This window comes from Lissotriton vulgaris, chromosome 10, assembly GCF_964263255.1.
Source record: "Lissotriton vulgaris chromosome 10, aLisVul1.2, whole genome shotgun sequence".
NCBI lineage: Eukaryota > Metazoa > Chordata > Amphibia > Caudata > Salamandridae > Lissotriton > Lissotriton vulgaris.
This window is the reverse complement of record NC_141698.1, coordinates 89,180,872-89,198,108: the sequence shown is the minus strand read 5'-3', so window position 1 is coordinate 89,198,108 and position 17,237 is coordinate 89,180,872. Positions and strand designations below refer to the sequence as shown.

At 42.2% G+C, this 17,237-nt stretch overlaps 1 protein-coding gene across 1 annotated transcript; it reads left to right on the top strand.

Moving 5' to 3' along the window:
• The first annotated feature begins 270 nt into the window (after window positions 1-270).
• On the top strand, window positions 271-11,851 carry COX19 (cytochrome c oxidase assembly factor COX19). The gene is made up of 3 exons (XM_086940565.1): window positions 271-413; window positions 1,367-1,482; window positions 9,460-11,851. Exons 1-3 carry the CDS (start codon window positions 332-334, stop codon window positions 9,541-9,543), a joined length of 282 nt encoding a protein of 93 aa, XP_086796691.1. The 5' UTR covers window positions 271-331; the 3' UTR covers window positions 9,544-11,851.
• Window positions 11,852-17,237: the final 5,386 nt, after the last annotated feature.

Below are 17,237 nucleotides of genomic sequence, written 5' to 3'. Positions count from 1 at the left end.
AAATACGTTCCATTAAAGTACCATGTCTGGGCTGCTGCAAAATCTTAAAAGTGAATAATTTGCCAATATTTTTCTCTGAGAAGTGTGGCGACCCTACAATTAAAGAGTCACGTTAAACCACTGCACGCAGCCTCACTTAACACGTGCGCTAGAAAAGAATTCAAAGCCAATCAAACGTACAGTCTCATCTAACCAATCAGAATCTGTTAAGGTAGACCAATCAGGATGCCGTTTACATACCCACCTCCAGGAAGTGGTTTCTATCTTCTGTTAACGTTCAGCTGTCACCAGCAGAAAGTAGCCAGAAGCTGTTTTCTTTTCTCTTGTCATTATGTCCACTGCGATGAATTTCGGAAGCAAAACATTTAAACCTCGTCCCCCGGACAAAGGCTCCTTTCCATTAGATCACTTCGGTAAATTAAAGTGTGTGCTAATTGTGGACAGTTGTGTGTTATCCTATGCAGCGACCTTAGTGAGGTCAGCATAGCCGGCTTGTAAACAACGATAGTGTGTGTATTTTTAACTCCCCCATTGATGAATGAACGTTAAAACATAAATTGTAGGTTGAAATGGATGGAGTGGAAATGTTTTATGTCGGACTAGGATCAGACCTTAGCAATCTTAAGAAAGGGAACGGTGGTAGGTGCGCAGGTTGTATGTAGTGGAAGTTTTTGCATGACGGAATGGCATAGAAAATGCACCTAATTGTTTTTGGGAATGGCATAGAAAATACACCCAATTGTTTTTGGATCGGGCGGGTTTACGATGGTAAAACCCTAGGTGCCGAAAGGTAAAACAGCAAAACCTGTCATATTTACCGGATGCCAAATCCGGTTTAATACCGTTGTCAGAATATATAGTATGGAGAAGTTACTGGCGAACACAAACAGATTTCTAACTTTTACAATTTTTTCTTGTTCCACGTCAAGTTGTATTTATTTGAGTTGCAGTTATTTGAATGGGCAGTATAGCCAAACACAACATTTTTGGATTGGCGCCCAATCTAATATTTTCTCAGAAAATGCGCGATTTAAATCATTAGTCATAATCTGGACTGATTTAAGAAAGGCGTTATTCTTCTTTCGAAAATGCTGACCAACACCTATAATATGCGTTTTATTGATAGTGCAATGGGATAGTGGTGTATGCATTGTTTCCAATCGGCTAACTTTCCTAACCAGAACTATAGAAAAGCACTTGCTCTTCAATAAATTAAAAGAGAGAGTAGAATTACTTTTTTGTGTGTGAATCAAGCCTCAAAACATTTTTTTTCAAAAAAGGATAAAACAAATGTACATGTGAAACATAATTTTACTACAAATGTTTTGTGAGTTTATTTTATTTAAACTTTACCTTCCCTTTGCAGGTGAATGTAAGGATTTCAAAGAGCGATTCATGAAGTGCCTTAGAGCAAATCATTTTGAAAATACACCGTGCAGAAATGAATCAAAGGAATACCTAGAGTGCCGAATGGAGAGGCAAGTAGACATCAAACCTTTATTTTTTAACTGCTGTGACATATTAACAATGAATACAAGATTTAGATGCCCTTAGTCATGCTGCTGGCTTTTAATGACAGCTGTACATAAAATGCATAGTGTACAATTGTGTGCGAAAATGCTTTTGCATGAGTGGCATGCACTTTTTTTCTTAACAGAGAACATGTTTCTCCAAGGAGAAGCATCAGTTCCTACATTTGTTGGACATGATTCCTTCTGTTCCACCCTGGAAAGGCACTGTATGAATAATTATGGAAATGTTTGTGTATACTAAAATAACTCACTTTTATGGATTTTCGCCAAAGGTCGGATTATGAGCTATATCCTTTAGCTATAATTCACTAAAGTTGCATAGAACGTGTAAATCAATTTATGAGTGCATATTCCTTTCTTGTGAAATAAAGTATGAATTGACATTCCTAAAAGGAGCCATTAGCTCCAATAAGTAAAACTTGCGCTGCAAATAATTTACAAATCATGTCCCAAGTGTCCATAGATAGAAGTAGTCTGTTTTTCTTCATTTCGAGAACTCTGGACCACATATTAAGTATATTAAATGGCTGGTGTTAGAAAAATGTTGGAGGCATTGGTCACCAGCTCGGACTGGCTCCAGCAGAAGTAGCCAAGCCATCCAAGTTTTAGCATTGCATAACATTCATATGCCCCTGCACCGTTTTTCCGTTTAAATAACGTAAGGATAATAGCTTGTTAAACAAGGATTGATTAACATAGTCTTTGATTCAGGTAGTCACTGAAAGGTCTTAGTAGATTTATTTTCTCATCTGACTGTTCCTCCTGTGTGTCATTGATAATGCAGGGTAGCCTTTGTACATCAAGTATGTACTTACGGTAATGGAGATACGCCTTATTCTGGGCAATTTTCTAGGAGTGCACGTCTTTCAATGCAAGGGCTAATTCAGTATGCACTCCCTTGTTTGTTTTCACACTTGGTGCTTTTTTATTTTTCTTATTTATATCCATTGGTTCTGGTGGTGTTTTCTTAACTGTGGCTACTATGCTCTGTCTGCCTCTTGAAATGTATTTGGCCTCAGCAAGACTCTTTTAAATTGCAGAGTTAAACTACAATGTAATCTAATAAATTATTTGATTCAGTTCTCTTCTGAGAATAATACATTTTTGACAATAAAAATTACACTTATACAGATAAAATTATCGATCTAATATAAATGTAAAAATTATTTTAAAAAGTTGTACATATTAATACACACAAATTCATTAGGTGGAGCTCTGCAGAGGGAAATCAGATTCTGCACAAAGTTTATATTACAATTTGTTTTGATTGGTGTAATGTATCTAGTCCTGGCTGCTACAACAGACTTGTTTGGACAGGCAAAAAGGATGTGTTTCAAATCTTGCACCCCCGCCTTTACATATGTCACAGAGATTAGACTCTCTTTCTTTTGGCAACCACTTAAAAGTGTGTGATTTCAGGGGTAGTATCCCAAGCCGTAATAAAATGGTGCTTCGCCTAACTCCGTGGTTTAAATTGAAAAGGATATATTGTTGCATTTTTTTGAAGACTATTATGTCCGCGTACTGTTTATACGTTGAAAGATTAGAACAATGTTGGATGTCAAGGTTCATACTTAGCCTTGGTGTTAGGTGCTTTAGGCAAAGTTTCAATAGGGCTGGTGACCAAGATTTTAACATGTCCAATGTAACAGTTGATAATTTAAAAGCAGTGGATAGAGTTTTACAAAACACATACTTCAGGGAATCTTGCTCAAGTGTCTCAATTTTTAAACTACAACCTCTCAGCCCCTTCCGCACTATGGGGATACCAACACTTGTTACAAAGCAGGAAATGTCTGAGATAAATAGGTGCTGCAGCCAAAGTGGCATCTGCTTTTCTTATCTAAGACCTGAAGCATCTATTTATATTTCAAAGGATTTTGTGCCTGGCTCCCGCAATCGCATTGCAGGATTTAATGGATCTGGTGGAATTTTGTGCATCATAGGAAACAAAGCACTATTTGTCTTTGGGGTTTCTTGAAATGTACCTGTCCCTTATCTAAGAGTAGGTGTGTGTTTATAGCACAAACCTATGTGAGAACATCCAGTGCAAAAGGTGCGACCAGAGAGGATCTGCATAAAGTACCTGGGGGTGTTGGAAACAAGGTCTTTTGACCATTCTTTTGCCGCTTCAGGTCTCCAGACAAACTGGGATAATGGCATGCCGACATGACAGTTGTAAGTGTGACTAAAGATTGTCCTGGTGCAGCCTTTCTGCTATCTCAACACCGTTTCTGGAATATGAGCTGTGACAATGGTCTGAGCAGCCCTGTCAGATCATGTCGAAAGTTAGACAAAAATAGGAAGCACCCCTTGCTTGCCCCTCATAGTAAAGATTGCATACGTTTACTTGTTCCTTGTGACAAAGTGGTAGCCCAAAGCATAGGGTGATAGAAATTGAACTTACTTGCCTCGAACTTTGAGACCGCATCAAAGGGCAAATGAAAAAGAGTCTTTTCCTACGGGTGCTGCTTTTCCTTCTGTTAGTTGCCTTTAAATTGCTTAGACATTGGGCCCTTGATGTAATAGGTGCCATTGAATGTGGAAAGGAGCAAGCTTTGTGAAATACTGTTGGGATTTGTTTGAAGGATTACACCCTCATGGGATATAGCAGATAGTCCCAATCGTCCACCTGTACCAAAGAAGGTACAGGATAATACTACCTCATTAATGAACCTGGGGAAAGGGATAAGACTCCAGAGACACTGGAAATTCTTTGGATCCTATTTTCACTAACTGAGGTAACATTCTGGACAGACCATGTTGCCGTTCTCTACTTCGTTAGTTGTCAGAAGTCAATCAAGTACAACTCCTCCTTTTCTAAATTGGTTGCACGTTGCTCTGGGTCTAAAGTTATTCATTCAAATTTCTTTAGTGCTCGTAAAGACCCTCCTGCAACCCTGCCCGTGATATTTTTAGCGTGAACAATATTTTTAATTTTTGGGTATCTGATGCTTTTGCACATTGTGACACCCCTTAAACTGCATCAGTGTCACCTGAGTTCTCCGGGGGCTGCACCTTGATCTAGGGAAGAACTACATTATACCAAGTGGAAATGCAAAAATCCTTAACAACTATGAAGAGTATCTTCCAGTGTAGAAGTTTAGTTCACCTACAAGACAGTTATAACAAAAGGTGCGAGCCCTAACAAAGTCAACTGCATCCAAAAGCAATCGTACTAGGTAAACCATTAGGTTTCTTAGAAGAACCCTCAGCCACCACTCTTCATCATCGGGTTTGCACCTAGGGTGCCAAATGCAAAATAGGTGTGCTTCAACCCCTGATTACAGCTGAGCAGGTATTGTTTTGAAAGGCAGTAAGAAAAGTGAATTTGAAAATTTTGAGATACAGTTACAAAGTGAAAAACCGTGAGTGACTGGTTCACCCTCCAATAATTGGTACATCTAAGCATGTGTATTTTCACTACACTGAGGCCATGTTTTCATGGCCTTTTCACCTCTGGTCCTGTAGACAGCCTGGTAATCTATTTGATATTGGCTAAAACATGTAGTCCAACCTAAGTATGTTTAAGATCAATTATATCTCATAACATCCATATTCCGTTTTTAACCTTGCCCTAGGACCTCATTATTAAAATTTCTCCTGGCCTATAGGAGCATCCTTGAGACAATTTTAAAATTCACTTATTTCACTGCCTTTCACAACAATACCCGCTCCGCTGTAATCCGGCATCAAAGCACACCTAGGATGCACTCGGCACCCTAGGTGGGAACCCGATGATGATGCATGCCACCAACTAGCTTGGTGGGTGAAAGTTCATCTAAAAAACCTAATGTTTTTTGGAGTACTATTGCTTTTGGATGCAGTTGACTTTGTTAGGGCTCGTCTCTTTTGTTATAACTGATTACCCAGGGGAAAAAGGCATGTTCCATATAATCCTCGCTCTTTTTTTTATGACATTATCACCTACGAGACAACCTTAAAAACGATCACAGCCTTATTCAGATTCCACATATGTCCTAGTCTGACTATCTAAACTATAGTATGCAACTTTGTACAACCTCTAATCAAGGATCTTCCCCTGCAAATGCCTCACCTGTTGAGTCTGGGGCCTCCTACAATCTGTTGCTCTGGATCAACTATGTATTCTTGTCTGCCTCACATTCTTGTTTATGGATGTTTACATCTCAGGCCCTATAATTAGCAAACAGTGTAATCTGTCTCTAGAGTCTGCAACTGTTCTGGCCACCTGGAAGCACACCCTGGTCAAAGCTGTCCTCAAAAAATTCTCCGATGGGGCATCTCTCGCCTACCCTTTCCCTTCAAAGTGCTGGAAATAATGTCAATAAACTGCTATCCCTGTAATTATAATAACCCAACTCCATTACATCCGACTCAGTATGACTCTTCATAATACAGAAACCACCTCACCAGTCACTAGTGATATCTGAACATCTTAGACAAATTCTAGATAAAGGTGGCTCAGCAGCCATGCATTATTAAACATTTCTGCTGCCCTTGATACTGTCTGTCTCTCAACTCTGATCACCAGTAGTTTGCAGTTGGGTATCTGTAAGCAAGTTCTTCAATGGCTGGTCTCTTTTCTCATCAATTTATAGCAATCCGTTTTGCTTTGTCCTTTCTATTCTTATATTTCCATCATTTGCAGAGTCACAGAGGGCTCTGCTTTAAACTAAAGATTGTTTATTGTCTGCTTTGCTCCTCTGGTCCTGCAACTCTGTGGTCCCCAGCACGGCACCCTCTGTCATCTCACAGTAGGGGTACTGCTAAAACATCAAAAAAACGATGGGAAGAGTCTGGTCATAAACCAGACCCTTCAGCCACCCACCATTGTGCATGCCAAATGATGTGCGCAGTTGAAGATGGACACCTGGCCAGCCCACCACTGTGCATGGCTGAAGGTTGTGCTCCATTGTGGGGTTGGACACTCATGAGGTTGGGCCAGCGAGGCCATCAGCCAAACCCCGGCGGCGCACTGTAAAATGCAATGCTTTACGGGCGACTGGCCACCCACTTGGGTTGGGTGCTGGGCTAGCTGGAGAATAGGGTCTGAGCCCAACCACCCCAACCCCACCCCCCACACCCATGCAGTCAATGGCCATGGACAGCTGGGGTTGGTATCAGACCCCGTGGCCAACTGCTACTGTGCAAGGTTGTGTTCATTGGTGGTGAGCCTCCTTTATTTTCACTCTGAGGCAGACTGTGTACCCACAGCAGCCAAGCAGTCCTCTCTCACTCTCACCATTGCCACCTGCAGTGAATCTGGGCCCATCACCCTCGCAAGATGCCATTAGAGAAGGCATGGTTGATGCTGTTGGGCTTGAAAATAAACACTGACTCACTGCCAGATCTGACATATGACTCTTTTGGGTACTGGGCCGAGCGCTGCAGGAAGGTTGCACCCAAGCTAAACTGAGGGCGCAGGCCCAACGCTTGGGGAGGGAGGGAGCCTGGAAAACCCCAGCACAGCCCCATGTGGGTCTTGGACGGGACACTTGCACCTAACTAATTTACACCGGGCCCTAAGAGATCTGCCATAAACTGGTGGATGAATAGAAATCCAAGGCCTCATGGGGGTGCCCTAGAGCACTCAAAAAAAGATAGTGGAAATGTGGAAGATGTCGACGGCAGTAGACTGATCCCACTTGGCTCGAAAGACACTCAATACCAGCTGGATCACATCTTATCAGCCATGCAAGTATCCAGGACCATTATGGAATAAGGAAATAGACCCAATAGAAGAGATGGAACTTGCGGCTGCAATGGGCCAACTGGAGCCACTTAGGGGAAAAGGGTGAACCAAGTGGACCTCAAGATGTGCAGAGGCCACCTAGCAAATGCAATTCCTTACCATACAATATATAAAATATTAAAGTGGAACGGTTGCAGCAATGGCCACGAAGCTGCACACAAAGTGTTCGCTAGAAAACAAGGCAACCCGGATAACCAGATAGCAGCCAGATAGCCTGTCTCGTTTAGTCAAATCTGAGATCCTGAATTTGCAGAATAGATGGAAACTGAATATGATATCAACAGTGTACTTTTCATTTTCCTGGGAAGCACTGATATGGGTGAGGGTGATTTGTGTCTTAGCTCCTAATACCTTGCCAGTTGAACTTCTACATGAGGTATTGCAACATGATATTTATGGCTTCTCATATGTAGTTTGTATTGTATAATTTAATTGTTATATAGAAATAAACAGGTTGCTCTCATCGCTGCGAGCCAGCGTACGTGCCACAAATGCATTGGCTCTCAAAGATTGGCTGAGTATCTGGAACTTGTATAGCGTACCTAGACACCATTGCAAAGTACACAAATGCCCCTTTTATTCCAGAGTGCATGATTTACATACCTGAAGATACAGACTCCTGAGGCAGACTGGAACACTGTGTAGGGTATCCTCTACAGAATACCTATGCAAGATAGTCTCTGACCATAGATCAGTAATGATGTCCATAGGCTGGGGCAGACTGCTCGTGACTATAGCAACATGATGACTTAAAGCGACAGCCTTGCAGGACCCGACATTTTGCAGAACTATAGGGAATACAATAGATCACTATGTTATTGATAACAAAAGCGTGGCAGTGGAAAAGGATTAGAATATGAGGCTTTTAGGATGAAAGGATCAAAGGGGAGTGCATTAAGAACTCACAAGGAATAAGGGATGTGATCCTGTGTGACTTGGCCTAGACTGGGGCAGCCGTGAAGTCACTAGAACACGTTTACACTGCAGATCAGACTTCAGGGACTGCAATTAGTGAGATACGATAATCCTTACACATCAACCTGGGTTGGTTTTGCAGTTTTGACTATAAGACATATATGAAGAAAATCTACTCCAAAGGAGACAAGTTGGGCACTCTGCTGGCCTCACTGATCGTGGCGGAGCAGCCGAGGATCACAATGTGTACTCTGTGGAATCCTGGGAATAGCATTGTGAACTTGCAGTGCTGTCAAAGCGAAGTTCCCAGACTCCTTGACCGAACCTGCATTCCTACAATTGCTAGCATATATGATACATAGTCCTAGCCCAGTGCATGCAATTTCCTGCCTAGATGTGCTGTCATGGAGCTCTGCACCTATGGCTCTCTCAATGGGGCGACTGCAGTGGCACACTGAATTTAATAGGAAAATAATGTGTGATTTATGACATACTGTTGCTCACTATTAAAACTGTCCTCCCCCACATGACAAGCACATTTTAATTCAATTGAAGTTCATTCAGCACTTTTATCATACTCCTGAGCGTTTGTACAGACATGGTCTAGAAGGGAAAATACTGACTCTCTGCGCTGTCATGAAGTAAACACAGAGTTTCTGCACCTAACGTAGAGTCTAGCTTCTGCCCTTGTGTGCCTGACTTCTGGCTGGAGATATTTCTGGATCTAGGATGGAGGATGAACCACAAGAAAGGCCTGACCCAGCAGTGACTCGCTTGTGGTACATGAAAGATATTCCGGTCTCCATGTGCAAATATACATCATAAAGATGTCTGCCAAAAAATATTAAATGAGTGGGTTCTTTAATTTCATAACAGATCATTTTATTGCTATAGAATCTTTGGTTGTTTTTGTTTTCATTTGTCCAGCATATTATCAGTAATTGTTAGATATCTGTTTAACACCTTCCTTTAGCATGTAACTCGATTTACCTATATGGCCAGTTACTCTTTGTATTTCCATGCAGCTGTTTTCAAATATAATCTAACTTTTATTGCAATGTAAAATGTTCTGAATTATCCAGACGAGGTGTACACTCATCACACACATACATAAGTTATTGTCTTGTCTTATGAGGAGCACACTGGATTATTTTCAACACTGACACAAGATTCATGGGGTTAGTATTTATAATGTTCCTTAACCTTTCAGCATCAGCAACAAGAATCCTGAGGTTATAGTTTTTAATGTTCTTTTACTTTATTTCTTTAATTAGGCAGCTCATGTCCAAGGAACCACTGGAAAAGTTGGGATTTAAAGACCTCCTGCAAGATCCAAAAGAAGCAAAGGAAAGAGCATCATAGAAACTGAAGAGCAGCACTTCCATGTGGAGTCAAACTGTGACCTAGTGCATATTGTACTATCTATGTCGCCTCTTTGTTCTGAAAGATTATGTTTTGTTGGTTGTTCCTTGAAGAACATATAAAGAGATGAACTTAGTGTTAAAAGGCCGTATAGTGTTGACAGGTGTTTCAGCACAAGACCCTCACAGCACTTCTAACTCGGGCAAAAATAATATGTTTAGTTTTTCGCCCAGGAATCTAAAAACACTCTTGTTTGCAAATGAGCTTTTTCCTCTTGCGACACGTTCATTCTTGGGAAATGTGTTCCACTCTCCATTTAATCAGCTGAATGTCTTAGCTGGCTACATTGTCGTTTTTGAGAATCAGCTGCTGTACGTAGTGCCTTATTTAGTGTTTGACAGACAGGATACTCGGTCAAAACATGATAGATGTTCTATCCGCCATATTTAGAGTGCATGTGACTACAATGCGCTTGTAATGTGTCAGACATGACATCTGTCACATTTTTTATGGTGTACCCTTTCCAACAAGCTCTTCATAAGGCCATTAGTTTCTAACTGATTGTTGTATATATTTTTTATATAGAGTTTGAATGTACAATGTCCCTAAAATATAATACTGAATCAGTACCTGGTCACTTTTAATGATAAAAATGTCATTATTGCTAATTTATTCTAAATATGAATTTCTTTCAAGCTCAATTTTGCAGTGAAGAAAAAAGCATTCAAAAAACAAGATACAAAATTATTAGTGATATAGTGTCCATGAAAGCAAAAAAAGTGATGGGAGGGCTGCTGGAATTAATCTCAGCCACTGGTAATTTCTATGGGGTGCATTCCATTGCATCTTTCATTGCCCCGTGCACCATTCCAGATTAGGAGCAAGCAAATGCAAATCAGTGTTCCTTCTGCTCCAGTAGGAATAGTCCGTCCTGAACAGCCCGACCACGTTGAACAGAAACAATCAAACAGCATTTGTAAAGCTCAACTCTGTCAGCCCTAGTGGTATCTGGGTGATGTGTCTCGGTCCTAGAGCCATGTCTAGTAGTTTAAGGCTGGTTTCAGCTTCTTTGGGCTTCATCAGTGACCGGCAGCTTGCAAACATAGAACCCTTGTCCATACATAGCCCTCTCAAGCAGTGCCTCCAGAAAAAACAGCCAAAGCTGATGCCTCGGTTGCTTGCAAAAGTCTCAGGAGCACATGCATCAAGCAAAATACCGGTCGCAAACAGGCCGATTCGCAGAATCGGCTCCTTTGCGACAGGTATTAAGCCATTTGGGATGCATCAAGCCCAAACCCAATTGCAAAATAGATAATCGCAAAATTTGCGATTACCTATTTTGTGAATGCATTTAGGGAATCTCAATTTGCGATTCCTCAAATGAAATGCCAGAAGCAACCCGAGATTGTGGTTTAGCATTAAGGAATCGCAAATTACCACCAACTTCAAGTTGGTGGTAATTTGCAATTCTTTATTAAATGCTACAAATTGCATTTTTCTAAGTGCCGTGTGGCCCTTAGGGCATATGTGTGCGTCACATGTGCACATATGCCAGTTTTGGGGGTGATTCAGTGCAGCCTTTTGGCCCCCTATCACCCTTGAAATTGCATTCACAATTTGTGATTATTTATTTGGTAATCACAAGTTGCGAATGGTTTCCCATTCATTCCTATGGTCCTCTAGGCCCATAGAAATTAATGAGAAGACATTCCCTATTAGCGAATCGCAATTTGCGATTCGCTGATAGGGAATGTGTAGGAATCACAATTTATTGACCGATTCCTACATGCATAAGGATTTGCGAGTCCTTAATAGAGATTCTTTAAAAATCGCTAGTAAGGAATTGCAATTCCTTACCTTAATGCATGTGCCTCTCAGTCACTAGCAGTTGCTGTCAGTTCAGGCTGTACTGTTCCTTTAGCAGCAGGAAAAAGTCTGATGTGCACATGGCTGGAATGGCATAGGCAACAAAAGAAACATGGGCTAAACTGCGTCCCAGAGTAATAACCTGTGGTGGCATTCATTCAATCATTCTACCCAACACTATTTTGCTTTAATATAGTTTTCTTGAAATATTGTTTGTTTAGTAAAATCAATACAATACAATGTATTTGATCTGCTTTTGGTTCTTTTTAAACCCATTCTTCACACAATTGCTCTTGGTATGTGTAATGTTGAGTTTCACTGGGGCCTTATTGTCACTTGGCATATGCAGATTTTCATATCTTGAAATGTGGAAGAGCCTTTCTGATATACTTGTAGGCCCATGGAGAATCTAGATCAGTAAAATAAAATGTACACTAATTAATTTTATTTTTTTTGTTATCATTCAGACAGCAGTTGTCCGTATTTGTTTATCTTGTTTTCACCAATAAAGAACTGGAGGCTAACAAGCAACAATGCATAGGCAGGACTATTGAATCTTATAGTATCGCTCATAGAATTGTACAGCAGCATTTCCTCGAGTCTTCCCTTTATTTTTGGGGGAGTGGCTCGGAACAGTTAAATGTCTTACTTTGAAGCAGCTATCTTGCTATTTGCCATGCTTCTTTACCCTGTGAAGCCATTCAATCTGATTTTGTATTTGCTCATCAGTATGAATTTGTTATTTTTCCAGAATGAGGATATGAAATAAAAAAGGTGTATATGGCACCATCATTTGGATAAAACTTTTGAAAGTCGAAACAAAACACCTCAAATGAAACTTTGCTAGGGATCGGAGTAAACCCCACATTCGGATAATCAAATTTGTTTTGGAGGGCCTGCCTTCTGTCGCCATGGGACCTCTTGCTCCTAACTGTTGTAAAATAAAATTGGACTTACCAACCAGAGCATTTGATAGTTCTAAAAGTCATAATTTTGTTACAGTTTAATTTTTTTAGGTAGTATTGAAAACCCATAACACTGTAGAAAAAGATCTACTATAGCTTCCAAACAACTACATACTCTAATAACAACAACAACAAATTGTGCACTGTCCTAATAGATATTAAAATTCAAGTTGGCCTGCAGTCTTTTTAATTCCTGCAGTAAGAAATTATCTTTGTTTAATTATGTCAGTAATTGAGAGGAAGGCAACACCATCCTAAAGTTCGGTATTTCATTATTGTAGGATCATCTGTTGGATACATTACTGATATGTACAGCTTCCTTTTTTGTATCTTCAAAATTATATATTTAACACCCATTTTGAGATTTTAGACTAGGGAGCTTAAGATTTCGTAAAAAATATATAGCGGGTAATGTCTATTTTATATTGGCAAGAGTCAATTATTCACTAAGCTACCTGCTCAGAAGAGACTCTTTGAACGGATGATTTCATTTATTATGTCTAGTTAGTTAGTAAAAGTATATGATATCGGAAAACAGTTTCCATCAAACTTGCAGTCACAGAACAATCCTTATAGACCGATTCATATAATTTTGTTAAAATATCACAACATACTTAGTCCATGTAAATCAATCATTAAAATAATAGATTTGAACAAGTTTCCAAGTATATTCCATTGTTACCCAACGTGTGATCAAGAGGAATTTACAAGATTAACTAAAGGCATTAGCATATCAGATCCAGATGAAAATAGTCACTTGGTCATTCCTCCATGTGTAAGTGACTTTCTCCAGATTTCCTTGTGTGGTTAAGTAATCAATCCACTTCTTTGAAGTGAACCAATAACAAAGGATGATTATTTTGTTCTCCAAGTGCTTTACTGCTGAAGACTACGAGTCCCAGGACTGCTGAGGGCAAAGGAGGAGCATGTGATCATTGCTACCTCTGTGCGGGGAAAATTGCGCTACATAGCTCTTCCATCACTCCCAGGACGCGCACTGGACAAGGGCATGCCAATCTGTCCCCATCCGCGGACAAAGGTAGTTGAGCCGGGCCCACTTTCGTTAAAGGCCTGCACAAAGTGGACCCGTGGATTGCACTAAGTGTCCCCCTGTGGCAGGTGAGAAATCTTGTATTTTGCTGACTGTTGCTGGCTATAAATATTGGGAAACGCAAACTTGCTGGGGGTACTTCTTTGTCTGTAACACGCCCTCAAGTTTCAATTAATAGTATGTTAGAGAGAGCTGTCTGGAATATTGCCAATGAAATTTAACTACTTCCCTTGGATTACGGGGCTTCACTTATTAATCCACCTGATTGTGTACTCCATGACGGAGAGCGCAGCGCTCAATGTCTTTCTGAGGGTGGGGCCGAGCTTGGGCACGTACCCGACTGCACCAGTAACTGTGCTGATACCTGAGGCAGTTCCTGAGTTGGAATCCTCTCTAATTACTCAGACTGTCACAAATCCTGTGGCAAAGCGGAAAAGACAACTTTGGAAGACTGTGGTTGTGAAACGAAAACAACCCCCCACACATCAAAGCAGTACAACTCATCTCTCTTGGTTTCAGCCCCCACCCAAATCTCAGTCCTCTGCGAGTCACACATATGAACCCTTGTCGCAGAACTCCTCGGCTGCTGCTGATTTGTGTGATAAACTTAGTAGTATTTTGTGAGGAAAAACCTAAACTGTTACTGGGTTGTTTAGACCGAATGGAGGAATTCTGGCAAGCGCTCTTAACCACTTAGCAACAGGGAATATAAGGAGTAGGCCACCCCACATGAACAGATTACTCAGTACTCCCAGAATGACAACTTACAGGCCACGGGTATGAGCCCTCGTGCGAGTACTGGGGCAACTACGCATCCTCATCTATTGGGACTTGTAGTTGTGTAGATGTCGCATGAACACTGGATATAATACAAATAGACAGCCATCCTATGCTCATCCCAGTTTCCTAACTACCAATCCACCTCTTAGATTGCCGCGAGCCCTGTCGCCTCTCTCTGCCGGGATATCCTTAGTTTTCCCTTTTAGCCTGTCCTTAGGTCTTAATTCTGGCTGGGGTTCCTCACCTTAGAACTGATCAACGAGAAATTTGGAACCAGCTTCGGAATAGGACTGCTCCCTGTTTGAAGAAATTTAAGCGTGTTAATGTTTGGGGCTATAAAACGATTATAATGTGTGGAGGGTTGGCTGGCTCAGTCAATCCAGAAATAATATTGCTGGTGATTGTATTGTTGTAAATTTCAGAAGACCTGCCAGTGTGAAGAAAATACTAAAAGCAAATCAATTCAGTTATTCAACTGAAACTAAGATTGTCGCATTGCCCCTTGGGTATTTTTACAAACCTATCATCTTCCCCCTCATTTGTGTGTTGATTTCAACCAAACACCTCATATTTTTTGTACTAATATGTTCTCACCACTTAGTGATTTGGAGAATGTAGAATGACTTCCCCGGGGTCGCAGCAATTAACTATCATTAGGGATACACTCAGATCTTTACCTATTAAGGAATCCCCGGGGGCAACACTTGCAGTAAAGGGGGACATAGTGTGTAAATATCGCAATTTTAGGAACAATGGAAATAATTATGGACCTAGACAATATCATGTATGTGCAACTTCTGTTCAATGGTATCAAAAATATTTTTTATTATTATTTTTATAAATAAACTAGCAGCCCGTTCCGACCTTGTCCGGTAGCAATCAGGCTTCCCCGACCCCTGCCTGCCTCGACATTGCCCAGCAGCCCGGGCCCCCGGCCGCTCGGTCCCCCGCCTGCCCCGACCCCCGTCTGCCCCGACATTGTCCCCCGGATGTCACAAAGGCCCAGTGTTCAGGCGCTCTGCATAAATCTCCATGGCAGATGCTGTAAGTCCCCGTCCCCTGCCTGCCCCGACCCCCGCCTGCCCGACATTGTCCCTCAGAGCCTTACCTCAGCCGATCTAAATTCTATCCTTCTGTTTTGGTGTAAGTCCCGTCCCCCGCCTGCCCGGACCACCGCCTGCCTGACATTGTCCCCCGGAGCCTTACCTCAGCCACCGCTCCTCAGTTCACCGCTCCTCCTTCTGTTTTGGTGTAAGTCCCCGTCCCCCACCTGCCCTGACCCCCGCCTTCCCGACATTGTCCCCAGGGCCTTACCTCAGCTGCCGCTTCTCAGTTCACCGCTCCTCGCCGCTGGTCACCGCTCCTCCCGCCGGTCCGCTGTTCTTCACCTCCTCCCCCGCGCCATGTCCGCCACTCGTCAGCACTCCTCCTCCGCGCCATGTCCTCCGCTCCTCCTCGCGCTCCTGGACGCCGCACCTCCCTGCGCTCCTGACGTCAGCACGCAGGTCGAGGCCGACGCTACTTCGAGGGGACTACTATTTTTATAATGTAAATTTTTTAAATATAACGTATTTTTTAACTTTATATAGCCTATGTCCATCTGCACACCCTGAGGATTACAACGATGTATCGGGTGTGTGGATTGGCGTTGTGGTTCCCGAGTTTACCCGCCTCAAAGCCTCAAAGTTCTTCCTTTATAATAGTAGTATAGATTGAACTAGATGCACAAACAAGGAATAAAACATAGAGGGCCATATATATCATGCTCCCCATTTGTGATTCTGAAATTGCAATTTTTTGCGAATCGCAATTTCAGAATCGCAAAATGGTATGTATGTAGAATATCGCAAAAAATTCGCGATTTCTTAAAAATCGCTAATTTCCTTGCGATTCCCCCATAGCGATTTCTTAACGTTAATAAATCTCAAAATTGCGATGCCTTAATGGAAAAAAAATAGTAATTGTGCGAATTTTGTGAATCTACCAATCAGATACTCAGGTGCAGCTTGATGACATCACAACCAGGAAGTGTGACTAGCCATGCTGCACCTGAGTAACTGAAGCAGTCAGAGTGAAGGAGTGGTGGAGAGGGAACACTGTTGTTGGCAGAAAAATGCAGGACACAGGAGACACGCCTAGCCAGGATACCCCCTAGCAGCAGCCAGCAGAAGCAGGCAGACAACCAGAGGAAGTGGAAACAAAGGTTTTCAGAAGCAGAGCTGGAAATCCTAATACAGGAAATGGTCACAAGCCATGAGCTGCTGTTTGGTAAAAAGTCACTGAGGGTGCCTGAGACACGGAAGAGGCGCATATTGGACAGAGATACAACAAAAGGTGAATGCTGTTGGGGTGACACATAGGAGTTTGGAGGACCTGCGAAAGCGCTGGTACGACATGCGCCAGCGCTCCAAGGAGAAGGGGGCTACCAGGTTGGAGCAGGCAAGGAAGACCGGTGCAGGGACCTCCACTGCAACTGACTCTACCCCTTTGGAGGAACTGGTGGAGGCAACCCTGCTACCTGAAAGCGTAATGGGCGTGGCTGACCTGGACAGCTCGGAGCACCTGGGACCAGGAAAGGTAAAAGGCATGCCATCACACACCGGACCCCACCCCAACTACCCCCACACAACCAGCAGCAACCCAGGAGCACGACCAAAGTAGAAATCCAGTGCAGGTGTACAAGCACACACTGCAATGCATTATGGGAGATGTAGTCACATGCACATTACAGTGGTGCAATTACACCCAGCCAGTCCCCAAATGCATGTGCACATCATGAAATGAAGAAACATATACATGTAATCCCAACAAGTGAAATTTATTAATTGGCAATTGCTAGTCAGAACACAAAATAAATGTGTGCTTTCACATCCACAGCATCAACTGCAAATCAGACAACAGGCAGTGGGAGCCAGGGCAAATCCCCTAACAGACCAGCAGCAGCGCAGGAGGATGAAAGTGAGGACGAGGCTAGAACAGTGAACCCCCCCAAGCGCCGCAGGAGGAATGTTGTAAGACCACTACCCCCTATG

What these genes read in the sequence shown, in the direction of transcription:
- COX19 (XM_086940565.1), top strand. Translation starts at nt 332, where the DNA reads ATGTCCACTGCGATGAATTTCGGAAGCAAAACATTTAAACCTCGTCCC. An exon ending in CTTTCCATTAGATCACTTCG is followed by an intron (nt 414 to 1,366) that starts GTAAATTAAAGT and finishes TTCCCTTTGCAG; the next exon opens with GTGAATGTAAGGATTTCAAA. An exon ending in AGTGCCGAATGGAGAGGCAA is followed by an intron (nt 1,483 to 9,459) that starts GTAGACATCAAA and finishes TTAATTAGGCAG; the next exon opens with CTCATGTCCAAGGAACCACT.